At 39.9% G+C, this 24,653-nt stretch overlaps 1 protein-coding gene across 1 annotated transcript in view; it reads left to right on the forward strand.

Moving 5' to 3' along the window:
• Positions 1 to 24,653, forward strand: part of ARHGAP32 (Rho GTPase activating protein 32) — a 109,327-nt gene that overhangs the window by 50,016 nt on the left and 34,658 nt on the right. The window contains exons 8-11 of the mRNA XM_014530617.1: positions 543 to 635; positions 3,245 to 3,367; positions 4,948 to 5,025; positions 22,612 to 22,693. Coding sequence (XP_014386103.1) covers positions 543 to 635; positions 3,245 to 3,367; positions 4,948 to 5,025; positions 22,612 to 22,693 — 376 coding nt within the window. The remainder of the gene's footprint in view (positions 1 to 542; positions 636 to 3,244; positions 3,368 to 4,947; positions 5,026 to 22,611; positions 22,694 to 24,653) is intronic.

A 24,653-nucleotide genomic window follows, 5' to 3' on the forward strand; every position in this document is an offset into this window, starting at 1 on the left:
TAGTTCCAATTCATGGAACTGTTTCAGACTGAGCTGAAATTTTGTATCCTAAATTCCTGATTCCTACAGTCACTCCTGCTAGGCCTGTTCGTGTGGTGTCACATTCCTGGACCAATCGGCTGGCCCTCGGTGTAGGACCATGTATGAACATGCCTGTCCTGCCGTAGCTGGGATATTACAGAGAAAGAGCTTCAGAGTAGCTGGGAGAAGCTGGGCAGGAGCCTTGTCTGTCTCTGCTATCATCGTTTACATTTTCAACACAAAAGTAGAAAGAAAAAGCAATAAAATTAGAAGCTATCAAATAGTCTGTCCCCTGATGATGAGGCGTTAAAAGCCAAAGTTCTGTGCAATATAGGGAATTACTATGTATGTGCCTGTAGTTCCAATTCATGGAACTGTTTCTCTGGGAAGAATCCTCTGTAACTATGGAAATGCCAAGAAATCTGTAGAGTTGCCTTTTCCCTCAAAACAACCAATTTGCAACAGTTCCTCTGACAGAGAGTAGTATCTGAGTTACCACTGAATCTTCTCTTTCCTTTCAGTCCGTCACTCAGATGCTTATGGCTTACCTGTCCCGCCTTTCAGCTATCGCTGGCAACAAGATCAACTGTGGACCTGCCCTTACTTGGATGGAGGTATTATCTATTTCACCTCTTATTAAGGTTTATTTTTAAAGTATCTACTTAAGAAATTTAATAATAGTTTAATTTTGATAGCTATTTAAATTTTAGGAATCAAGGAAATGGTGTCTGTTCTATCTTCTAGAAGGATATAGATGTGACACATTAAATATTTTTCATCTGAAATCTTTCTTTGCTAATCCAGGCAACTAATTTTAATATCATTTTGGTGCTTAATATATTAATGTATACATTTAGAAAGGTGTGTATCTATTTTCAGTTGACTTAGTAATTGAGAATATTTTCCAGTTATTTATGAACAAGCGACAACTAACCTTTTAAAGGATCTGATTTAAGAAGAAGTCTCGAGTGCCTTCTGGAAAACTGTGCTCACCTTCTCACATGGCCACAAGAATGACAGCTGAATTCTAGAACAGCCATCCTTGAGAACCACTTGAAAACTAGCTGGAAAGAATTTCCGTAACTAAGGATATCTAAAAGAAGCCATGTTGAGACTGGTGGGAAGGGTGGAGATGTGGAACAGGCAGGTCCGCACCTGGGTGTGGCAGTTAAGAACTGGGAGGGATATCTCAGCTGTGCAGGTCTCCCCTTAGGAGCAGTGGTCCCAGCCTTACACTGGACTCCCTAGCCCAGGGTATCAGGGCCTAAGACATAGAAGAAAGAAATTCAAGAAGATACAAATAACTGGAAGCACATACTATGCTCATGGATAGGAAGAATTACCATTGTTAAAATGTCCACACTACCCAAAGCAATCTATAGATTCAAGGCAATCCCTCTCAAAATACCAATAGCCCTTTCCATAGAACTAGAAAAAGTAACCCTAAGACTTATGTGGAACCAGAAAGACCTGGGATAGCGAAAGCAACATTGAGAAAGAATAACAAAGTTGGAGGTAATATGCTACCTGACATCAAATTATACTACAAGGCCATCATAATAAAAATGGCATTATTATTGGTATAAAGAGAGACACATAGATCAGTGGAATGAAATAGAGGTCCTGGAAATAAACCCATGTGTGTGTGGTCAACTAATCCATGACAAAGGAGGCAAGAATATACAATGGGGTAAAGACAGTCTCTTCAATAAATGGTACAGGGAAAACTGGATAAATACATGCAAAAAAAGAAAGAAAGGAAGGAAGGACGTCTTTCTTACACCATATGGAAGAATAAACTCAAATGGATTAAATACTTAAATGTAAGACCTAAAACCATAAAACTCATAGAAGAAAACATAGGCAGTAAACATTTTTGTCATTGCTCTTAGCAATATGTTTTTGGGTATGTGAGGGAAACGATAGAAAAAATAAATGGGTCTATATCAAACTAAAAAGTTTTGCACAGGGAAGGAAGTAATCGACAAAGTGAAAAGACAACCCACTGAGTGGCAAGAATATATTTGCTTACCACACAACACATTATATCCAAAATATATCAGCAATTCTACAAGTTAACCCCCCAAAAGAAAACAACACATACAAAAAAACCGCTCTAATTACAAAATGGGCAGAGGACCTGAATAGACATTTCTCTAAAGACAGACAATGGCCAGTAGACATATGAAAAGATGCTCAACATTCCTAATCATCAGGGAAATGGCAAATTAAAACCATGAGATATCACCTCACCCCTGTGAGAATGGCTATCATAAATAAATCAAGAAACAAGTGTTGGCAAGGATGTTGAGAAAAGGGAACCCCTTGTGCACTGCTGATAGAATTTTACATTGTTGCAGCCACTATGGAAAACAGTATGGAGGTTCCTTGGAAAATTAAAAATAGGACTTTGCCATTAAATTAAAAATATGACCTCGCAATTCCTAACACGAATTGGAAAAGATATATGCACCCTTATGTTCATTACAGCATTATTTATAATAGCCAAGATCTGGAAGCAACCTAAGTATCCATCGCTAGACAGATGGTATGTACACAGTGGAATGTTACTGAGCCATAAAAAGAATAAAATCTTACCCTTTGTGACAACATGGATGAACCTAGAATTATTATGGTATGTGAAATTACTCAGGCAGAGAAAGACAAATACATGAATTCCCTTACATGTAGAATCTAAAAAGCAGAATAAATAAACAAAATAGAAAAAAAAAAAGAAGTCTTGGGTGATACAATATCCAGTATTTATGTCAGATATTTTTTCTTAATTTGCATATGCAGAGTTAACATTATTTATTCTTTTTCCCATTGGAAACTGGAAGGCAGGGTGGGAAGTAGAAAGATTGCAGAACTTAGAGCCACGTCAGCTTGGATTGAGATCTTGGCTCTTTCACTATTGTCTGTGTGATCTTGGACAAATGATTTAATCTGTTGCAAGTTACATGACCTCGTTTAGCTTTAGCATCTTCATCTTTAAATAAGGAGAATGATGATTAGTATCTTTTGGAGTGATGAGGATTAAATTAAATCATAATGTCATATGAAAAGCACAATGACTATCATACATTAAGTATTCAATAAATGATAATACGTTTTCTTTAAAAGATTCTTTGGGTTATAGTCTCCCTAAATCAAGTGGAATGTCAGAGAAACTTTTGCAAGTCTCATGTCTTTAACCATCTCATAGCACTTGTTTTTGTTGTAGATTGATAACAAGGGCAATCACCTTCTAGTCCACGAAGAATCATCCATCAACACGCCTGCTGTCGGTGCAGCCCATGTGATCAAGAGGTACACTGCTCGGGCCCCTGATGAACTGACCTTAGAGGTAAATGCCTAAAGTTGCTGCTCTGGGTTAGCTCAGCCTCATCCTTAACCGTGTTAATCATTTTTTAATGAGAAGCACCAGGTTTTTCATACCCCATTATCGTTTCGCTTGGCATGCCATTTATTTTCACGGAAATGACTGTATTCATCTTTGAAAATTTCAACTTTAGTGTCTCCCATTTCTCTAGGCAGTCATTCCTGCTCTCCTTTACCCCCCAAGTGTGGATTGAATGCCATTCTGAACCATTCGCCTGGTTCATCACCGATGTGTCACTCAATTCCATTCACTCATAACTGTCCTCCTGTTGGTCTCTGTTAGCTTCTTGAAAGCCAGGTCTCAGTCTTTTTTTCTTACTTTATGTTTTCAGTACCTCAAAAATGATACCCAGTGATACTTCTTTCTTCTCATTGTTTGTTCAAAGACTGAGCTAATGGATGGGTGAGAAGAGAAATGAACATTTCCTGCTTTCAGATGCAAAAGGAGGGGAAGTAATTTCTTCCTTTAATATTGGCAGATGAGAGAGAAAAACCAAAATGCTAACAGTATTCAGTTTAAGGAAAGTCAATAAAAATTTTTACTGTATAGAATCTGAACTGTTCTCAAACTTAATTTTTAGGTTCTAGACCCAGAGCAATGTAGATCTTGAAAGATGCCAAGTCTGTTAGCAAACGTGGCTTTGTAAAGGTGACTCTTCCCTGACTTAAAATATTCATTGTGGATACATAAAGAAAAATTCCTAAAGCAACATGAGACACATTAGCAACATTGCTGTGCAGTACTTAACTTTGCTCTGTCACAGAGAGCATCACTTGCTTTGATCGAAGAATGTAGCTTCCATTAAATACGTTATTAAAAATGATGATTGCCATTTTATATTAATGATTTTGTAAAAGTTTGTGCAAACAATAGTTTTGTTGTTGTTTTTTTTAGTGTGAGGGAATAAGCTATTATACCTTCTATGGAAAAAAGTGTAGTTTTCCAAATTTTACTAAGAATAACCCAGGAATTGTACACATCTTAGGCCTGTCTTCGATGATTAAGTAAGATAATGCCAAGTGCTCAGCACAGTGCCTGGCACATGGCAAGCGCTCACTCACTGTGGTATTAACAGAAGCTTCTGTTGCTCTAACTATGAGAATATCTGCCTTTTATAAGTGAATTTGGTCACTTTCAGTAACAGCAGTAAGAGAGGATTGTAACAGCTGATGGGGTGATGCCTAAGTCTTCAAAAATCTTACGCCATCAAGCTGGCTTCCTGCAGTCACTGCTCCGGTGATGCCTGATCCCAGTCTTCGTGCTGCGTTACTTTTTGTAGCCCTCTCCTTAACAGATGGTTAAAATTATTTTTTTTTTTTTATCCCAGTCTTTGTGCTGCGTTATTTTTGTAGCCCTCTCCTTAACAGATGGTTAAAATTATTATTAAATTCTTTACAGAAAGAGGTAGTATGGTTTTTCAGAAAAATTAGCCAGAGAGGAAGATAGTGCTTTTACCCTTGCGTTCCAGTTCAGGTTAAATTCGAGACCTAACAGTTGGTTTAAAATTTGACTGAACGCATTTCCCTTACGTTTTATTCTCCTAGGTGGGCGACATTGTTTCTGTGATCGACATGCCCCCGAAAGTGTTGAGCACGTGGTGGAGAGGCAAGCACGGATTCCAGGTAGGCAGTGGAGAATCGGGTGTGGAAAAGGCGAAAGAGCAGTTTTTCTTGGTTCTTCAGTAATATTTTGGTTGACAGCGTGTACTGGCAATAGACTTTACCATCAGAATTCTGCGTGCAAGGGTAGAAAAATGTAGCTGATGCCAGACCTGGGTTTTCTTTTCCAGTTACTAATGTGGTTATTTTCACTGCCTCCTCCTTTCCCAAATGGTGATGTAGCCGAAGTGCGAGGAGAATCCCAGGGCTGACGATCACTTTGCGAGTATCGGGCCTGTGACTCTACATTGCTTCTAATATTGGTTTTAAATCATGGTTTCCATATATTTTCTCTCTGGAATTAAGTGAGTTTGTCAATTTTTTCTTTAAAATGCATTTATAACTGTTAATGTAAACAGTGCATTAATAGCAGAACAACAACAGAATCTAAAGTAGTCTCATTTCTTCTTCCACATGTGGCTAAATAACGTTAGACTTGATAATGACATCATGTAAGTTCACCAGCACTAATTCCCATAGTCTAGATAGGGTTTCTCTAATCTTTTATTTTTTTTATTGTTTTATTGCTTAAATCTTTTAAAATGGTCACTGGCTGATAATGACATCATGTAAATTCACCAGCACTAATTCCCATAGTCTACATAGGGTTTCTCTAATCTTTTATTATTTTTTTATTTTTTAATATTTTTAATTGTTTTATTGCTTAAATCTTTTAAAATGGTCACTGGAAGCACATCTAAAAATGCATTAAGATTGTATTCTTAATATGTTACCTCTGCTTTTTGTGATCTATTTATAAAATTCTTAAAATATTGCATAAATAAAATACTGCTAAATAGTTGAAAATATTAATAACCATTATAAATATTGATCTTTAACTACATATTAAATAAAACTAATTACTGGGCTTTTTAAAAACGTATTGTATTAAAAAATAATCATATGGTGGTTAAGAGCATGGGCTCCGCTGCCAGATTTTTGGGCTTTACTCCTGTGTTACCTTGAGCAAGTTGTTTAACTTCTCTGTGCCTCAGTTTCTTTATTTGTAAAGTGGGGATTGTAGGACCTTTCTGTACCTTATAAGGTTATTGTAGAGATTAAATGTGTGAGGATAAAACATGTAAAATACTTAGATCAGGCCTGGTGCATATTTTTCACTCAATAAATGTTGATTTTTAAATTTAAATAAATTTGTTCTTTATTTTACAAATTTAAACTTATGTATCCCTTTATCTATTATAAAGATACCTATAGCAATTTATTAATTATTAAGACCAGAAAAATTATACCCATATCACCCCACAAATCATTTGTTTGTATATTGGGGTCCCCCTTCATCTGTGCTCTGATTTCTAGATTGCTAGGAATAATTGGTACCTTTGATTGAATATAAAGGTACATAGAAGGCTGGGGTTATCTTTTTTTTCTATTAAGGGATCAGTTCTCCATGTTCATGGAAATGAGATATAAACTTTAGGATCTCAGAGATGATAAAAAGTATATTTGGCTTTAAAATGACAGTTACTTCTTGGCCTAGATACTGTTACCTTTCTTATAATCTTAGATAAGTCACTTGCTTTCTAGAAGCATTCTAAGTGGAACTCTCTAATTAAGAAGAAATTAAAGTTTAAAACATTTCAGTTCTTTGACTGTAAAAATATTAGCAGGTTTTTCCTTCTTTCATGTAACAAACATGTATGAAGTAGTGAGTCTATGCTAGGTACAGATTTATCTCCCTAACTCTTTTATTTAGAGTCACACAAATTAGTTTATTGCCTAAACAAACTAAGTTTTTAAAAAAGAAATTAGAATAAAATAACTCGTTAAAAATTAGTTTATTGCCAAAACAAATTATTTAAAATAAATACAGGGTTTTTAAGCTTTAAGAATTGATTTGTAATTGATAATGAACGGTGTTTTTTAATATTACAAATGCTGTTTTTCCATCCTGATTGGTCTTGGAAAGGGGAGTCTTACCTGTTTAGATCATGTTGGAATATGCCTGTGATTTGGGTTGTGGAGCGCCCATAAAACCAGGGACAGGTCTTAAATGTCAAAACTTCATTTAAAAAAGGAATCTAGTACTTTAAGGAACGAATTCACTCTTCCTTGCTGTTCCTAAACAGTAGTCCATTTGTAAGTGCATCTCACTATGGTTTATTGCAGGGGGGTGTGCGTGGGAAGACACGTGTTAAAGCATCGGTTATGTGCAAAGTATTGCGAGGGTCTTCATACACGTTTTCTTTAATCTTTGAAAAACTTCATGGCAGTTGCTATCCCCCATTTTATGGAAAGGATACAGTTTTGAGAGGATTAATAAACAGCCAAGATGCCAGATCAGTGAGTAAGTGATGGAGGACCTTTTTCTGCCAAGGGCCATTTGGATATTTATAACATCATTTGCGGGCCATACAAAATTATCAGCTTAAAAATTAGCCTACTATATTTGGTCAAACATTTAATTAACTCACCCCTAATGCCTTGGCAGGGTGAGACCGAAGGATTTTGTGGGCCTAATATGGCCCGTGGGCCAGACGTTCCCCACCTCTGGACTAGGGACTCAAATCGGGGCTGCTTAGTCGCATCGCCTGAAGAGCATGAGCGTGATTTCTACATTGACTCTCCTGTTGTTGATCTTCTCCACCTCACTTTCCTGCTCTAGAGAAGAAACATCTTTTCTTTGTAGCCAACAGGAATGTTACAAAGATTAAGCAACTGTGGGCTGCAAAACATTCAGGTTGCTGGTGGAAACTTTGCTGTTACCAGGGGTTACATTTTTACATGATGACTAGTACCTTGTATCTGGAAAAACTCCTCTTCAGGTTACTTGTGACAGTGTTGACTCTTGTTAGGTAAAATTGTGAGCATATGCTGATCTCCTCTCAGATATTCTGTTGAGAGAGGGAGATAATCGTAATTTACTCCACGTACAGTGTCAGTCCTCACTTCCCATGGTCAGTTGGTTCTGGGACTTTAATCAAAACAATATAATAAAGCTTGTTTGACCACAGGCTAATTGATAGAAACAGTTGTGTTCCTACAGCATTTCATCAACGTTATAACGAAATGAAATGACATTGAATGAAGCCATGTTATTCCAGGACCTCTGTATATGATAATTATCAGATCCCTTTACTATCCTGAGTTTTAACTTTGAAATAACTGGAATAATGGCTTAGTCCACTGGTTTTCATAATAAAAAAACAAAACAAAACACAACAGAGGAACTTTTAATCAAACAGAACTTACATTGAACCTCACTGTGAGAACATGTAAAGGGGGAGCTGCCCTGGTTAGTTTGGTCAGGCACCTTGGGCCTCATGCCCCATGGAACATGCCTGGTTGACCTCTCTTAGACCTCCTGCGACATCCCAAAGGGGCCTTCATGGAGTGTGTACAGGTAACACTGCTGGGAAACCACTAGTTTACCTGGTAGGTTACTAGTACTCATTTTTTTGCGGTGGATATATTATATCATAGGCTATTTTAAAATTTGGACTTTTAAAAGCCAGTTAAGCCCAGCCTGTGTGGTTAAGTGGTTGAGCATCGACCCATGCACCAAGAGGTAGACAGTTTGATTCCCAGTCAGGGCACGTGCCAGAGTTTCAGGTTGCAGGCTTCGTCCCCAGTTGGGTCCTTGCAGGAGGCAGTCAATCAATGTTTCTTGCTCATTGGTGTTTCTATCTATATCTCTAAAAATCAACAAAAGCATTGCTTTTTAAAAAGCCAGTTAAAAGTTTCTCTCTATTTCTTCTTCTCATTACAGCAGTCCCCCGACCATTTCTTGCAATTCTGGCTTCGTGGTAATAAACTCCTTTAGCCTTTTTTTTTTTTTTTGTCTGGAAAGCTCTTTATTTCACCACCTATTTTGAATGATAGCCTTGCTGGATATAGTAATATTGGTTTCAGATCCTTGCTTTTCATTACCTTGAGTACTTCTTGCTATTCTTTTCTGGCCTATAGAGTTTCTGATGAGAAATCAGCTGACAGCCTTATGGGAGCTCCTTTGTAGGAAACAAATTGCTTTTCTCTTGCTGACTTTAAGATTCTCTCTTTGTCTTTAATTTTTGGCATTTTTATTATGATATGTCTGGGCATGGGCCTGTTTGTGTTCTTCTTGCTTGGGAATTTCTGTGCTTCCTGAACTTGGGTGACTTTTTCCTTCACCAGGTTAGGGAGTTTTCTGCCATTATTTCTTCAAACATGTTCGCTATCCCTTGCTCACTTTCTTCCTCTTCTGTCACACCTATTATGAGAATATTGTTACGTTTCATGTTGTCCCACAGCTCCCTTAAGCTGTTCTCCTGTTTTTTGATAGTTTTTTTTTCTTTTTGGTTCTCTGATTGAGTGATTTTTTTCAACCTTGTCTTCTAATTTACTGATTTGATTCTCAGCTTCCCCTAATCTGCTGTGTATTCCTTCCAATGTGTTCTTAGTGCTGTGTCATTCTTTATTTCTGACTGTTCTTTTTTTCATAGTTACTGTATGTTTTCTTGTGCTGTTGAGTATCTTTACCATCATTATTCTGAACACTATGTCAGATAAACTTCTTATCTCCATTTCATTCATCTCTTCTTCTGGAGAATTATCTTGTTCTTTCATTTGGGGGTTGTTTTTTGGTCTCCCCATTTTGGATGCCTGTTTGGGTTTGTGACTATGTAATAGGTCAGGGGTGGGCAAACTTTTTGACTCGAGGGCCACAATGGGTTCTTAAACTGGACCGGAGGGCCGGAACAAAAGCATGGATGGAGTGTTTGTGTGAACTAATATAAATTCAAAGTAAACATCATTACATAAAAGGGTACGGTCTTTTTTTTTTTTTTTTTAGTTTTATTCATTTCAAACGGGCCGGATCCGGCCCGCGGGCCGTAGTTTGCCCACGGCTGTAATAGGTAGATCTGCTATGCCTTCCAATCTCTAGTGAAAGACAGTTAGCTGTTTCTGACTAAGTAGATCTGGTAAAGACTCAAAGCCCCCAGAGATCTGCCTCTGCCTGCAGACTAATTGGATTTAATCTTCCCGCAGGCAATCATCCACAGGTGTAGCCAGAGGTTTCCCAATAAGGTGGGTCAACTGTCTTCCTCCCAGGCAAAAACCTCCTGGATAGCAAAGGTCTGCCTGGAAAGATGACCTCCGCAGTGTGAGGGAATGACTCAGCACAGGAAACTGGGGTGCCTACCTTAGAAGATCTAAACCTAGAGCCCCAACCCTGGCTTCTGTTCACATATCTCCAGTGACAGCCCAAGGTGTGGCTACACATGAAATTTTGTGTGTTGGCCCTTTGAGAGGGTGACTGCATATCCATCCATCTATCCCTGACAGACAGTAACCCTGCAGCTTTTCATAGCCAGATGTTATGTGGCACCTTTCTCAGTTCTGATGCTCTCTGCTGGGGGGCCCGGCTTGGGGCTTAGACCCAGAGTTCTCAGTGGCAACCCCCACAGCTGACATAGTTCTTCAGAACATCAGTTGCTGTCTGTGGGAGCCTGGCCAGCCCTTTTGCGCCTCCTCCCTTCCTACCAGTCTCTGTGCAGTCTCCACTTTCCATCTTTGGTTATCAAGGTTTTCTCCAGTTGATTATTCAGGATAAAAAAAGCCAAAAAAAAAAAGCCAGTTTACATGCTAAAGGGATTATTAGATAAATTTGTTCTTTATATAAGAACATTTTTTATGTGACTCCTTTTAGAAGGGTGATAATTTGATTTTTAAAATTTATGTAATGTAAATTGTCTGAATTCCTGGTGTTTCATATATTCTGGTGTAGATGGATGATACAGATTCAGAATGCGAATAATCATCATCTTTATTTTTGTGAGATTGTTTTGTTTCGAAGATTCATCTACTTGCTAGGACTACCATCACCACATACTGCAGATGGAGTGACTTAAACAGCAGAAGTTTCCTTTCTCAGCCTTCTGGAGGCTGGAGGTCCAAGGTCAGGGTTATTGCCAGGGTCGGTTTCTTCGGAACCCCCTCTGCTTGGCTTTCAGGTGTCCCCTTTTTGCTGTCCTCACATGAATTTTTTTCTCTGTGTGCACACATACTCAGTGTTTTTGTCCCTGTGTCCTAATTTCATCTTAGAAGGACAGCAGGCAGATTAGAATGGACACACCTAAATGACCTCATTTAACTTTAATTGCCTTTTTAAAGGCCCTACCTTCAAATATATTCTGAGATACTGGGGGCCGGAGCTTCGAAATACGAAGAGGTTTCAACCAGTCATGGATGGCTAGGTGGTTGAGGTCTCCTTTGGGGCTGGTGTGAAGGCCCTCAGGGACTCTCACGCAGACTTGATAAGCAGCAGGGCCCTCCCTGAGCCAGGCTGGCCCTTGGCTGAGGGCGGGCAGAGCTTGGGGGCATTGGCCATGACTGCAGACTAGGATGTTACAGAGATTAAGCAACCGTGGACTGCAAAGCAGTGGGTGCTCAGCCCCCCTGCTGTCCCAGCACCGAGGAGGCCACGCAGCATCTGAGAAGTTGTCCACCTCGAGCTCACAGGCTGGTGTCAGGCCTTTGTTTCATTCATGGTAGAAGGCCTTCCTGGCACTGGGCACTGTGCCCCTGATGCAGTACAAAGGGACAGGCAGGCCCTGGTGCTCTTCTTGGGACCTCGCAGAGGAGTGGAGGCTTAGAGCCCAGAAAGCTCCCTGTCAGGCCCTGGAGGAGGTGGCTTTTGGGTGCTGAGCCTTATGTATGTCTTCTGAGGACAGGATGTCCACATGCCCCAGGCGGACTGGCCAGACATGGAATAGCCGTGGGACTGGTTGGCCAGCTTGACCAGTTCTGGTCCCGCAGATGGACTCTGTACACTGGGCTCTGTGAGTAGACCAAGGGGGAAGCACAGAGACAGGAAGCCAGATAGTGCGGGAGGAGACAGGGCTTGATTGGCCTTGAGGTGGCCTGGCCGGTGGTCTTCCTGAGGATCGAGACCAGTGAGAGCAGACCACTCCCCAGAGAGCGACGGGAGCTAGGATGTGGCCGCTGCTTCCCAGGTGGAGGCGACTGAGGTGTGCTGCTCTCACAGGGCGCCCTCGACTCATAGGTCCCAGGGGTCCCCACCGGCAGGTCTCCTCCACCTGACGTGCTCTCACATTTCACATGGACTCCACCTTGTCTCTTGTCTCGGTCACATGGTTGCTTATTTCCTTTCTGGCCTGCTGTCAGGGCATGACCAGGTGTGGCAACTGATGCTGCACCGTGGCTGGGTTGTGACTTTATTTTAAAAAATAAATAATAGACCTTAGATTTTAGTACAAATTTACAGAGTAATTGAGTAGATAGTACACAGTTTCATATAATACCTCCCCAGACACACACAGTTTTTCATATTATGAACATCTTGCTTTATAATTCATTGAACAAAATGCCCTGTGCACCACTTACTTATCCCTCTCTCCTCCTGACCCTGAAAACCGCTGATCAGTTACTGTCTGCATGGTTTTGCCTTTTGTAAAACATCATGTGGTTAGAATTCTACAGTATGTCTCTTTTTCAAACTTAGAAAAATACATTTAAGCTTCCTTCATGTCTTTTTATGGTTTGCCAATCTCCTTTTAAAATATGGTTGATTGATTGACTTAGAGAGAGAGAGAGGAGGGGAGAGAGAGGGAAACATCGATGTGAGAGAGGAACATCAATCAGTTGCCTGCCATATGCTCCTGGACCAGGGATTGTACCCACAGCCTGGGCATGTACCCTGACTGAGAATAGAACCCACAACCTCGATGTGCTCTGACCGGCAATTGAACCCACCACTTTTCAGTGTACTGGCACGACATTCCAACCAACCGAGCCACACTAGCTAGGGCAGTGATGGCGAACCTATGACACGCCTGTCAGAGGTGACACGCGAACTCATTTTTTTGGTTGATTTTTCTTTGTCAAATGGCATTTAAATATATAAAATAAATATCAAAAATATAAGTCTTTGTTTTACTATGGTTGCAAATATCAAAAAATTTCTATATGTGACACGGCACCAGAGTTAAGTTAGGGTTTTTCAAAATGCTGACACGCCGAGCTCAAAAGGTTCGCCATCACGGTGCTGTCCTCTCCTCTGTTTTTACTCTTTTCTCTCTCTCTTCTCTCTCTCTTTATCACTCTCTAATATTCACTGTTATGGATGTGCCAGAGTTTATTATTAAAGGACTTCTTGGTTTCTTCCAGTTTGGGGCAATTATGAGGAATGCTGTTCTAAATGCAAACACCCATGTGCAGGTTTTTGTGTGGATGTAAGTTTTCAGCTCCTTTGGGCGAATACCCAGGAGTGCAGCTGCTGGATGCTATGCGAAGCCTCTGCTTAGCTCTGTAAGAAACCAGCTGTCTGTCAGCGTGATTGGACCATCTTGCATCTCTATAGCGATGCTGCTGCTTGGCTTTCTCACCAGCATTTGATAGCTGTCCGTTGTTTTGGATTTTAGCCATTCTAATAGCTGGGTAGTGGTATTGCATTGTTGTCTTGATTTGCAAATAAGTCGGTCCAAAGAAAAGCACTTACTAATATACTAAAGGTGCTATCCTGCCATCTTCATTCTTCCATTACCAATACTTCTCTCTGTTCTCCCTTCCCCAGATTCTGAAACTTTAGTGTATATAAGAATCACTAGGGGAACATGTTAAAATATAAAACCTCAGGACCTAATCCCCTCAATTCTGTCTCAGTGGCTGTGGGATGGGATTCTGGTCTAGGTCTTCTTCAGTCCAGTCTCCTAGACTCGGCGCTGACTCTGTGCTATAGGTAAACTCCGAGTCAGCCTGTACGTGATAGAGATTGGCATTTGCCAAGTTCTAGTCTGTGTGTTGTTTTAGCCTAAGCCATCATTTAGCGGTGGGAACAGAAGGATTAGTTCATCCCCATGTTTAAATTATACCATGACTCTGTGTCTTTTCTTAAACTCTGGGAGTAGGAAGTGTTATATTCACTATAGTAATTTGAAATTCTGAAATCTGTTCTTTATTTTTTTGTCTCTTAAAGAGTATTGAATCTTGTTTTCTGAGGTGTTTCGTCAGATAATGTACTTTAGCCAAAAAATACACTTTGCTTTTTTTTTTTTTTTTTTTTTTTTTTTTGGCATCGGCTTTTGTGGCTGCCTGTAGACTCCTGTTGGAAACAGGAGGTGAGTGTGTGGAAAGCCTTCTCCGTAGGTTAAAGGCATCACACAGGTATAACATGCTGATGTCTTGGTTTGTCTGTTTTCTCTGGAAGCCACAAGCATCAGAAGGATCTGAGAACCATGCTACAGCTGGATATTCCTAATCAGAATCTTGGGTGGGGGTGGTGAGGGGGGTGGGGACAGAATCTGAATTTTATCAGGTTCCTCAGATGAAGGGCAAAATGTGAGAACCACTGATCTAGCCTCCCGTTGTGTATCTTGTGCCCAGATCAAACAAGAAATCAAACACATGTTCTCTTCTCCCCCAGAAACTTCCTTACAGCACATTTGGGAGGTTCACCTAGTGCAGTGATGGCGAACCTATGACACGCGTGTCAGAGGTGACACGTGAACTCTTTTTTTGGTTGATTTTTCTTTGGCCTTTAAATATATAAAATAAATATAAAAAATATAAGTCTTTGTTTTACTATGGTTGCAAAGACCAAAAAATTTCTATATGTGACACGGCACCAGAGTTAAGTTAGGGTTTTTCAAAATGCTGACATGCCGAGCTCAAAAGGTTCGCCATCACTGCTCTAGTGGATACATTTCGTTGAGAGATGGACAGGATTTCATGCAGCTTGCGTTCCCCTGGTTCTCCACCGGGTGGTCGAGGACCAGCTATTTATTTTATTTCTCAGTTACCACAGGCTGTTCTGTAAGCGCTTTTGTGCACACGTCTCAGAGAAGCAATTCTTGGTCAATAAACATGTTCTTACCTCAGGAGTTTAATGTGGTTCCAAATAACTTATTTCCAGAAAAGTATTCTTTAGGCGAAATGGAGATATTCCGAAACCTTGCCCATTTGTAGTAGTTTAATGGGAGAAGGCCGTTTGCCTGGTTATTTATATGAAGCCCATCATCTGTCTGTACTGAATCCAAAGCTGCACTTTTCATTACTCAAAATTAAATGGAGCAGAATATTTCCTTTCCAGCTCATTGACGGGGATTCGTGAACTGTAATTTTTCGTCTGTAATGTTATATAATTTCAAGGGAAGAAGAAGTATGTGACACTACAAATAGAAGTGACTTGTAACACTTTCCGGGCGGTTTTCAGGTGAGCTGTTCTAAGTGTTTTTGCCTTTAGTTCTCACAACTCTGAGAGAGGTACCATTATTATCTCTGCTTTACTGATGAGAAAACTGAAGCAGACAAGGGTTAAACAACTCGCCAGTGCTGCTCTGCTGTTTAGTGCCAGAGCTGAGAAACCTAGGGATTCTGGGCAAAGAACAGGTCATAGAAGTAAGTTGATGAACCAGTTGTGGCTTCCACTTGTCTACTTGTGTGAGTCATGGGTTTCTGTAGTGAGGCAGAAGATAGTGGATCATCTGGGCCTGAACTGTCATTTAAAAATTCCAGAATTCCAGAGATAAAGGAATTTAGGTCCATTGTTCTGACTCACAAAGACAGTAGGTAGTGGTGTAGCCAGGACCAGAACACAAGGTTGGTGATTTCCAATTTTGTATTTTTCCCTCCTTGGATCACAAAAACATGTATATTTTCTTAAGCTATTTTCTTCTATATTTCTTGTTGCTGGTTTTATTTTTCTTAGTGGTGCCATTAGCAGCTGCCATAGATATAACTTTGTTCCTTGATAGCTTTTTGTTAATTTATAGCATCAGAATATGTCCTGCCAAATGATGTTTACCATTCAGTTTCATGAAAACTATTTACTAAATGGCTCAGAGCAATAGTTCTTAACCTCATCAATTTTTATAACCCTTTGTTATGCTAAATATTTTCTAAGCTCCTTCTTTAAGATTCTGAAGTGAGATGTACAAATGATATAAATGTGCAAATGAAATAACTACCCACAAACACAGTTTCAAAAAAGTCAGCATAATTTTTCACATATAATACAATGAAGAAAAAAGGAAAGTAATTTATGTATTGAAAATACACAATATATATTTAAAATATAAATACTGGGGACAACTGTGTGAGAATCTTGTTACAGATTAGCAGCATTAATGTCAGTCAGAAAATATAAACTCCATTTATAATAGCATTAAAATATTAAATATTTAGGGATGTATCTGAAAAAAAAGAAATGAAAGATCTGTTTACTGAAAACTATACAACATTTCTGGGAGAAGTCAAAGAATCTATAATAATAAAAGCGTAACGTGCTAATTAGACTGGATGACCTTCCGGATGAAGCCAGGGCTTCGAGGGAAGCCTAGGTCCCGGGTACCGGAGGGAAGCTGATGCCAACAGCTGGGGGAAGGAAGGCCTACTCTTGCATGAATTTTGTGCATCGGGCCTCTAGTATCCAAATAAATGGAGAGATTCACCCCGTGTATGGGTTGGACATCTTTATATCGCCGAGGTGTCATTTCTCCCTAAATTGATCCCAGTCAAAATCTCAGCAAACTTCTTTTGTAGAAATTGATAAGCAGATGAAACAAGCCGTATGAAATACAAAGGACCTAGAATAGAACAACCAAAACAGATCTTAAAAAGAAGAACAGAGTTGGAGAACTAAACGAACCCTAATTGAAGAGTAACTATACAGCTACAATATCAAGAGAGTGTTTTCTTCTCTTGCATCAAGTGGCCTCTGTTGGCTTCATACAAAAACGATATTTCATTACTCCTCTTACTTAAACTCTCCTCAGTATTTGATTAATCTTTTCCTGACACGTCCTTCTCTTGACGGACACGACACCACACTCTTACAGTTCCTCCTGTCTTCTCAGTGTTCTTTCGCGTCGCATCCTCCTCTACTGGACCTGAAAGTTGAGGGTTGGACTGCCTTCTCATTCTACCCGCTTTGTCCAAGACCGTCTTATTCACTCTCTTAGCTTAAAATGCCATCTATACGCCCAACTCCCACATTTATATCCTGATCCCTGACCTTGTTTCTGAGTCTCAAGAATGTATGTTCTATTGCAAGAGTAATGTTTTTAGGAGTGGAAATCAGGGAGCTGGCATTTAAGGTTTAGTAGAAGTATAAATCAGGCAAAGAAACCAGCAGCATTGTGGTATTTTGGGGGTGTGAGTGGGGGAGTGAGGAGCAGGGGAGGTATAAATAGGACTGTCTTTAAAAAGCCCAGTGCAAGAATGATTAGGCCATAAGCAAATGGAACCAGAAACTGGGAAGTAAGGAATTGAGGGAATTTGCTTCTTCTTGGTCTAATCCTCTTTCTTTCTTAAAAAATTTTTTTTAGTTACAACAACTCAATGGAGATGATTAAGAATTCTGACTTAGTGCCCTATCTGGTTTAGCTCAGTGGATAAAGTGTCAACCTGTGGACTGAAGGGTCCTGGGTTTGATTCTGGTCAAGGGCACATGCCCAGGTTGTGGGCTCAATCCCCAGTAGGAGGCAGCCGATCAATGATTCTCTCTCATCATTGATGTTTCTATCTCTCTCTCCCTCTTCCTTCCTCTCTGAAGTCAATAAAAATATATTTTAAAAAAATCTGATTTAGTTACAAATCTTAAGAGACAGACTGATTGACTCCTTAACTTGTGGGCTGATGGAGACCCCAAAGAGCAGGGGTTCTCTGAGAAAGTCTGGGGAGTGGGGAGACATAATCGGCATGTCCAGGAGAGAGACTATGAATGCGTCTCTGTTTGAATCTCCCCAGTGATGTGATTCTTCTCCAGCAATAGAGAGGTATACAATCTCTATCTGACTCAGTTTTGCTTTGCTGGATTGGTTTGGCAGAAGGTTAATATTGCCAGGAAATGAAGGGTACTGATTTTATAAAAACTTCAAGTGATCAATCACCGTGTTCATCCTGGGTATAAAAGCAAAGAGATCTGAGGGGAGATAGGCACCGTGGTGCGGGGGAGTACAGGAAGGCAGGGGATGGGCAGTCTCTGAACTTGAACTTCACTTATTATGGAATGTGAACATTAGAGACCTGGCTGGGTAGGAAGCTGTTGTCAAAAAATGAGGAACTTGGAACCTCTCCGGCCAAATGGTTTCCACTGATGAAAACGCCTGCATATGCCTAGAAGCAGTGGTTCTCAACCTTCCTAATGCCGCGACCCTTTAATACAGTTCCTCATGTTGTGGTGACCTCCAATTTCATTGTTACAAATTGAACATAATTAAAGCATAGTGATTAATCACAAAAACAATATGTAATTATATATGTGTTTTCCAGTGGTCTTAGGCGACCCCTGTGAAAGGGTTGTTCGACCCCCAAAGGGGTCGCGACCCACAGGTTGAGAACCGCTGCCTAGAAGCAAGAGCAGTACATTACTAAGCTTAATTAAAAAAATACTTTGTGATGCTAACAGCCCTAAAGTTTCACTAGCTGTAAACTAAATAAATAAACCATTAAAGTAGGAATTCCTGACAAAGTTAGCAGTAAGCACATTGCGATGTTGAAATTCCTTTTTAGATTTTGGTCGGTGACAGCCCACAGTTAGGCATAGGCTTCCTCCTTACGTAGTGATCCCTTTGCCTTCCCACTGCTCCCGAGGCTCTAGGCTTATTTTATTGCAGTAGCTTCGTATCCAGCACTTCCTCTAGGTTGTACCGAAATGGTTTACAGTGCCTTCTTTTTTGTAGCCGGACCTGTGTTCTTTCTAATGTGAGCGTATCCTCGAGGTCGAAGATCAGCAGAATCAGGACATGGCCTGTTCCCTTTAGTTCTCTCCTTGTTCTCCGAGCGCGGATTCCTGTCAAGTTTCTCGGAGCCTGTTTCCAGGGCAGGCGCAGGACCTAGAAATAGAATAGATTAGTGGTGAGCTGGAGCCAGTGGTGTGATTGTTAGGAATTTTGTAGGACAGTTATTAAACATAGCTGTTATTAAACATTAAAGCACATACATTTACAGGTAAACGAATTATTATTAAACACAAAGGGAGTAAATACGAAAGACATGCTAGCTACTTGACCTTGTGCACGGGCACTATATGGTCAAAATACTGCACAGCAGGCTGTCCTGCATCCCTCCCCAACGCCGCATTCATTTGTGTTAGGCTGGCAGCTCCAAACCAGCCAACCCCATAAATCAAGGCCTTTCCTCCCTGAAGAGCCTGTTGTTAAACATTTACCCTTTGGTCCATGACCGACGCTCCAACCACTGACCCAAACCGGCCAGTGATGGGGTTTGTTCTTTTTCTACCTCCTTAAGGTGTAATGTTAGGTTTTTATTTGTGTATTTCCTGATTTCTTGAAATAGGCCTGTATTGCTATAAATTCCCTCGTAGTGCTGCTTTTGCTGCATCCCAGGAATTATAATATGTCATATTTTCATTTTCATTTGGCTCTATGTATCTTTTGAGTTTTTTGTTTTGTTTTTACTTCTTCTTTGACCCAGTAGTTGTTCTGTAGCATGTTGTTTAATCTCTACTTACTTGTGATTTTTTTCAGCTTCCTTCCTACAGTTGATTTCTAGATTCATACCATTTTGATCACACTGGATGCTTGTTATGATTTTAGTCTTCTTAAATTTACTAGACTTGTCTTCTGTCCGAACATATGATCTGTCCTTGAGAATGTCCCATGTGCACTTGAGAAGAATGTGCATTCTGTTGTTTTGGATGGAAATGTCTAATACATCTACTAAGTCCAACTGCTCTGTGTCATTTAAGGCCACTGTTTCCATGTGGACTCTGTGTGGGTGATCTATCCATTAACAATTTCTCCCTTTAGGTCTATTAATAATTGCTTTATATATTTTCATGCTCCAAAGTTACAAACATCGATGAGAGAGAAACATTGACCAGCTGCCTCCTGCACACCCCCTACTGGGGATGTGCACACAACCTAGGTACACGCCCTTGACCGGAATCGAACCTGGGACCTTTCAGTCCGCAGGCCGACGCTCTATCCACTGAGCCAAACCGGTTAGGGCTATATATATATATTTGTTGTTGTGTTTTGTTAATCCTCACCCAAGCATATTTTTCCATTGATTTTTTAAAAAATTTTTTTATTGATTTCAGAAAGGAAGGGAGAGGGAGAGAGAGATAGAAACATCAGTGATGAGAGAGAATCATTGATTGGCTGCCTCTGTATGCCCCACACTGGGGATCAAGCTCACAACCCAGGCATATGCACTAAATGGGAATCAACTGTGACCTTCTGGTTCACAGGATGATGCTCAGCCACTGAGCCACGCCAACTGGGCTCCATTGATTTTTAGAGAGAGTGGAAGGGAGGGGGAGGGACAGAGAGAGAGAGAGAACCCTTTGGTCTGTGGGCTGACAGTCTAACCACTGAGCCAAACTGGCTAGGGCAGTTGCTTGTATATTAATGTTATATCTTCTTGATAGATTGTCCCCTTTATCATTATAACGTGTCCGTATTTGTCTCTTTTACCTTTTTTTTTGTCATGAAATCTACTTTGATATAAAAATGACTGCATCTTCTTTACTCTGGATGCCATTTGCTTGGAACATCATCCTTCACCCATTGACATTGAGCTTATGTTTGCTTTTGTAGCTGAGAAGGTTCTCCTGAAGGCAGCGTGCAGTTGGGTCCTGTTTTTTTTGTTTTGTTATTGTTTGTTTGTTTTTTTAATCCATTCTGCTACTCTATATCTTTTGATTGGTGGTTTTCCTTTGTAGGTTACTGTCTTTTTCCCCTTGGCTGCCTTGAATTTAGAAACTAGGCTAGCTGCTTTCACACAATTATCTAATATTATCCCCATTTTTACAAATGTAAGAAACTGAGACAGAGGATAAGAAATTTGCTCCAGATCACAGCGCCTTAGCAAATGCGCGAGCTAAGTTTAGAGCCTGGTCTTTTCTCCATAGCAGATTGCAGAAATGTTTACAAATGGAAATGAATTAGACTTTTATGGAAATATTTGATAGTGAGGACACTTAATACACACATGCAAAAGGTGGTATTATGTGCCATGAATATGTGCCTAAGGGAGGAGCTGGAGCCCTCTAGGTCTTCTCGCATCCAACACACTGGGAGAATAGTGGATAACAGTTGCGGGGGGAAGGGGGGGGGAGGAATTTACTGTGTGTAGTCTGTCCCCTTTAATTCTTATAACAGCCTTTATGAACTCGGTGCTATTATTATGTTTAGATGAATAAACTGAAGCAGAGAGGCTTTGTTACAAACCCGATGGAGTAAGTGGCAGGTGGAGAGCTGACCCCAGGTGCTGTTACTCTCCTGGCTGTGCTGTTAACTGTTTATATCACATGCCCTCTCGTAATGACTGATTTGTGTAAGAGAGAACGGGAAGGATTTGTCACACTGATTCTTATCTCACGTCGATTCTTATCTGGCTCTAACCAGGCTTGTAAGAATTTCTGCTTGTTTAGTTAGATAGGAAGCTCAATAAAACGTCATATAGAATAAAACAAATACTTAATCCCAAGTTCAGATCTTTCAGACAAAACTGATAATTGTTAATAACCCCCTTTTAGCTCATGATAACTGGTTACATCCTTATAATTTTAAAAACAACCATAAAATATTGATCCAGAAATTGGAATGATAATGCAGCCAATGAGTGCGTGAGAATAATCCTACACAGATGGGAAGGCTGCAGCTCAGAGCGCGAGGATGAGTCATGGTCTTGGGAGACCGTCGCCTGCTTCCCCAGAGTCTGTCAGCAGAGGGATGTGCAAAGTGATGTGATTTTCATGTTTTCGCCTTAACATCTGCTACATGGCAGCTCGATTATATTCCTCTCGAGGGAAACATCTATAAACATGGGTAAAGATTGCCTTTTTACTCATGTTTCCAGGCTGCTTCGCTCTGTAGTCATTCTGTTGGCTGCACTGTACAGTCTCTCTGGGTGACTTGGTGCTCAGCATTTTCCCAGGATTTGACCTTCTTAGGATTTGACCTCTGCCACGAGTAATTCTACCAGGTCAAAGTGATGTGTTTCTCAAAGCCAGATTCTGTCACCCCTGTGGAGATTGGCTCTTTCCTCTCTTTTCCTTTCCCACTTATCCACACACCACTAGTTCTTCAAGGACAGTAAGAACCAGGATTTTCAATGAGCAGTTGTTTAACCAATTTATTTTAGTTTTGTCATTTTTTTTTTCATGAAACATGTGGAAGAATGAAAAAATTTGGAAGGTGGCTTAGTGTAGGTTTCCATAAAATCATAGGGAAGATAATAAATAGAAAAATTCATAGTAGAGATAGTAACACAACTAGATTGAAATGTCAGCAGAGTAAATTATTGAGAGGTAAAAATGATAGCTACTACATGCATAGGTTAGTATCAGACTCAATATTTTAATTGGTGTAAAAAAGTGGAAAATTAAAAGCTAAAACTTAAAAAGCAGACTTAGCTATTTGGACAATTAAAACACATAGCTCTATACTCATAGCAACAGATTGTTTCATTATTTGTTTGTGTGATTGGTATCATCTGTGATTTAGTCTTGGAATAATAGGGTCAGTTGGGAGGGACTGTGGAGTCATTACGGGAATTGAATTGGCGCTGTTCACACACTGCTCTGCTCTCTGGTTTAGAATATCTCTTTGCTGCTTTTCTCAGGTGGGACTCTTCCCTGGACACTGTGTGGAGTTAATTAATCAGAAAGTCCCCCAGTCAGTGACCAACTCAGTGCCAAAACCAGGTGAGTACACTCATCAGCATGGTATTTTACCAACTGCTTAAACATACAGACTTCCACTTCTAGTCAAGCACGTAGCTTGTTTTGCAATACTTTGTATTTCTCGACATAATATGCATTCTTAATTTTATGTGGCTTTGATTTTAAGTGGTTTTTAAAATTTATTTCTCTATTGGTCATTTTACCAAAGTTTACGTGCATTCAAAATTTTAGACAACTTTAAAGAACTCTTTGCTCCACTAAGCTTTGTCATTATTTGTTTTTACGATTATATAGTAGGAATATAGCTTAATGAATAAAATGATAAAAGAAAATATTTCAAAGAACTGACCGAGAAATAGAATGATTAGCTGAAACTTAACAGATGAAGGGGATGTATAGTTTATCGGTGCTTGAGTTTCAAAACTATTTTAAACAACATATCTTACTTATATAAGCATATGTATAGTGCAATATAAATATGTGGAATTTTTTATAAATAAAGCAATGTTAAAGTTTTGGGTTTTTTGGGGTGATATCTTGCCAAATCCTACAGAGTATCTAGTCTGGAACTTTTTAATGTAATAGTGTGGTCAGTACTCTGAAATTATTACAATTTAACATCACAAATTTATTGTGATTTCTTGTACATTGTTTTACATAGTTTTGCTCTACAAGCTCAACTTTTATTAGTTATTAAGCCTCATCTTTGATCATTTTGCCTCAGAGACATACTGTAAAGTGAGTTTTTAAAAATTAGTTTAATATTGGCATTAAACTGTATCAATCAAAGACTTTCTCATGTTTTGAATGAGAAAGTGACATTTCCAATTGTGATAACTTCCAGAAGCTTTTAAAACGTGAGCGAGTTGACCGGTTATTGGTATTTCTGGGAAACGGGTTTCTATGAATAGACTTGCATGGCATTGTTAATTCTAAATCAGTAATGACGCAGAATGACAGTACCCCTTCAAAAGCTCCTGTCTTCTCTTCTGAGAGCAGCACCCCAGGGCTGTCCTGGGGAAATGTGCCTTCTTGATACATTTTGTAAAGGACGATGTGAGTTCTGCCAGCCTCAGGCTTGTTTCACACTTTAAAACGGTCTCTGCCTGCAGTTTATTTTTACCACCGCCATCTGTCCCTGCTGGATGCCAGATCTGAAAGATGGAGCTACAGTTTGATACTGAAATGCAAAGCTCCCCTATATTCCGACACAACAAGGGCGACAGGAAACGATTACCCTTTGGAGCTTTTCTTAACGTTCCCAAATGTTCAATTATTTGTGGGTGTAAAAATAAAATTAATGGGTCGCCGTGTCTTGCTGGGAGTTTACTGAGCAGTGGGTCTTCTTATTGATTTCTTCCTTCAAGTTCTTCATGCTCTCGACTATTATCTCTTCATTTATTTCTTTTGTGCAATTCTCTGTCTCCCTGTTCTTTTACACGTCAGTTGTCAGTTATGTCCTTTGATACTGACTCACACATCCTCTCTTTCAGGTTTGGGTACTTTCTAGTGACCTGTCTTAGAGTTCACTGACCCTTTCCTCTGTGTAGGCATCTCTCAAGGCACCTAATAAGTTCTTACATTCTCAGCTCATGTATTTCATTTCTAGGATCAACATTGGGTCTTTTTTATAGTCTCCAAAGATGAATTCTCTCATCTTCTGACATTATTTACCTTTTCCTCCACAAAGAAAGAACGAGGAGTCGGGAGAGGGAAGGAGAGAGTGAGGAAGTGGGGAGAAAAGGTGAAGACAGAAGAAAAGCAAAGCTTTTTGAGGCATGAACTTCTAAAAATGAAGGACTAGGGAATTCAGACAACCCTTCCTTGAGAAGAGTTAGCAAATTTGGACCGAAATGAAATTCTCTCTTTGAAGCATTTGAGAATCAATAAGGCAGTAAGCAGGTACTGAGTAAGGCTAAGCAGAAGGAAATCGGTGGAGACATTCTTTCCCTCCTGTATCTGCTGGTAGAGTAGAGAGAGT

Source organism: Myotis brandtii, unplaced genomic scaffold (genome assembly GCF_000412655.1).
Source record: "Myotis brandtii unplaced genomic scaffold, ASM41265v1 scaffold75, whole genome shotgun sequence".
Lineage (NCBI taxonomy): Eukaryota > Metazoa > Chordata > Mammalia > Chiroptera > Vespertilionidae > Myotis > Myotis brandtii.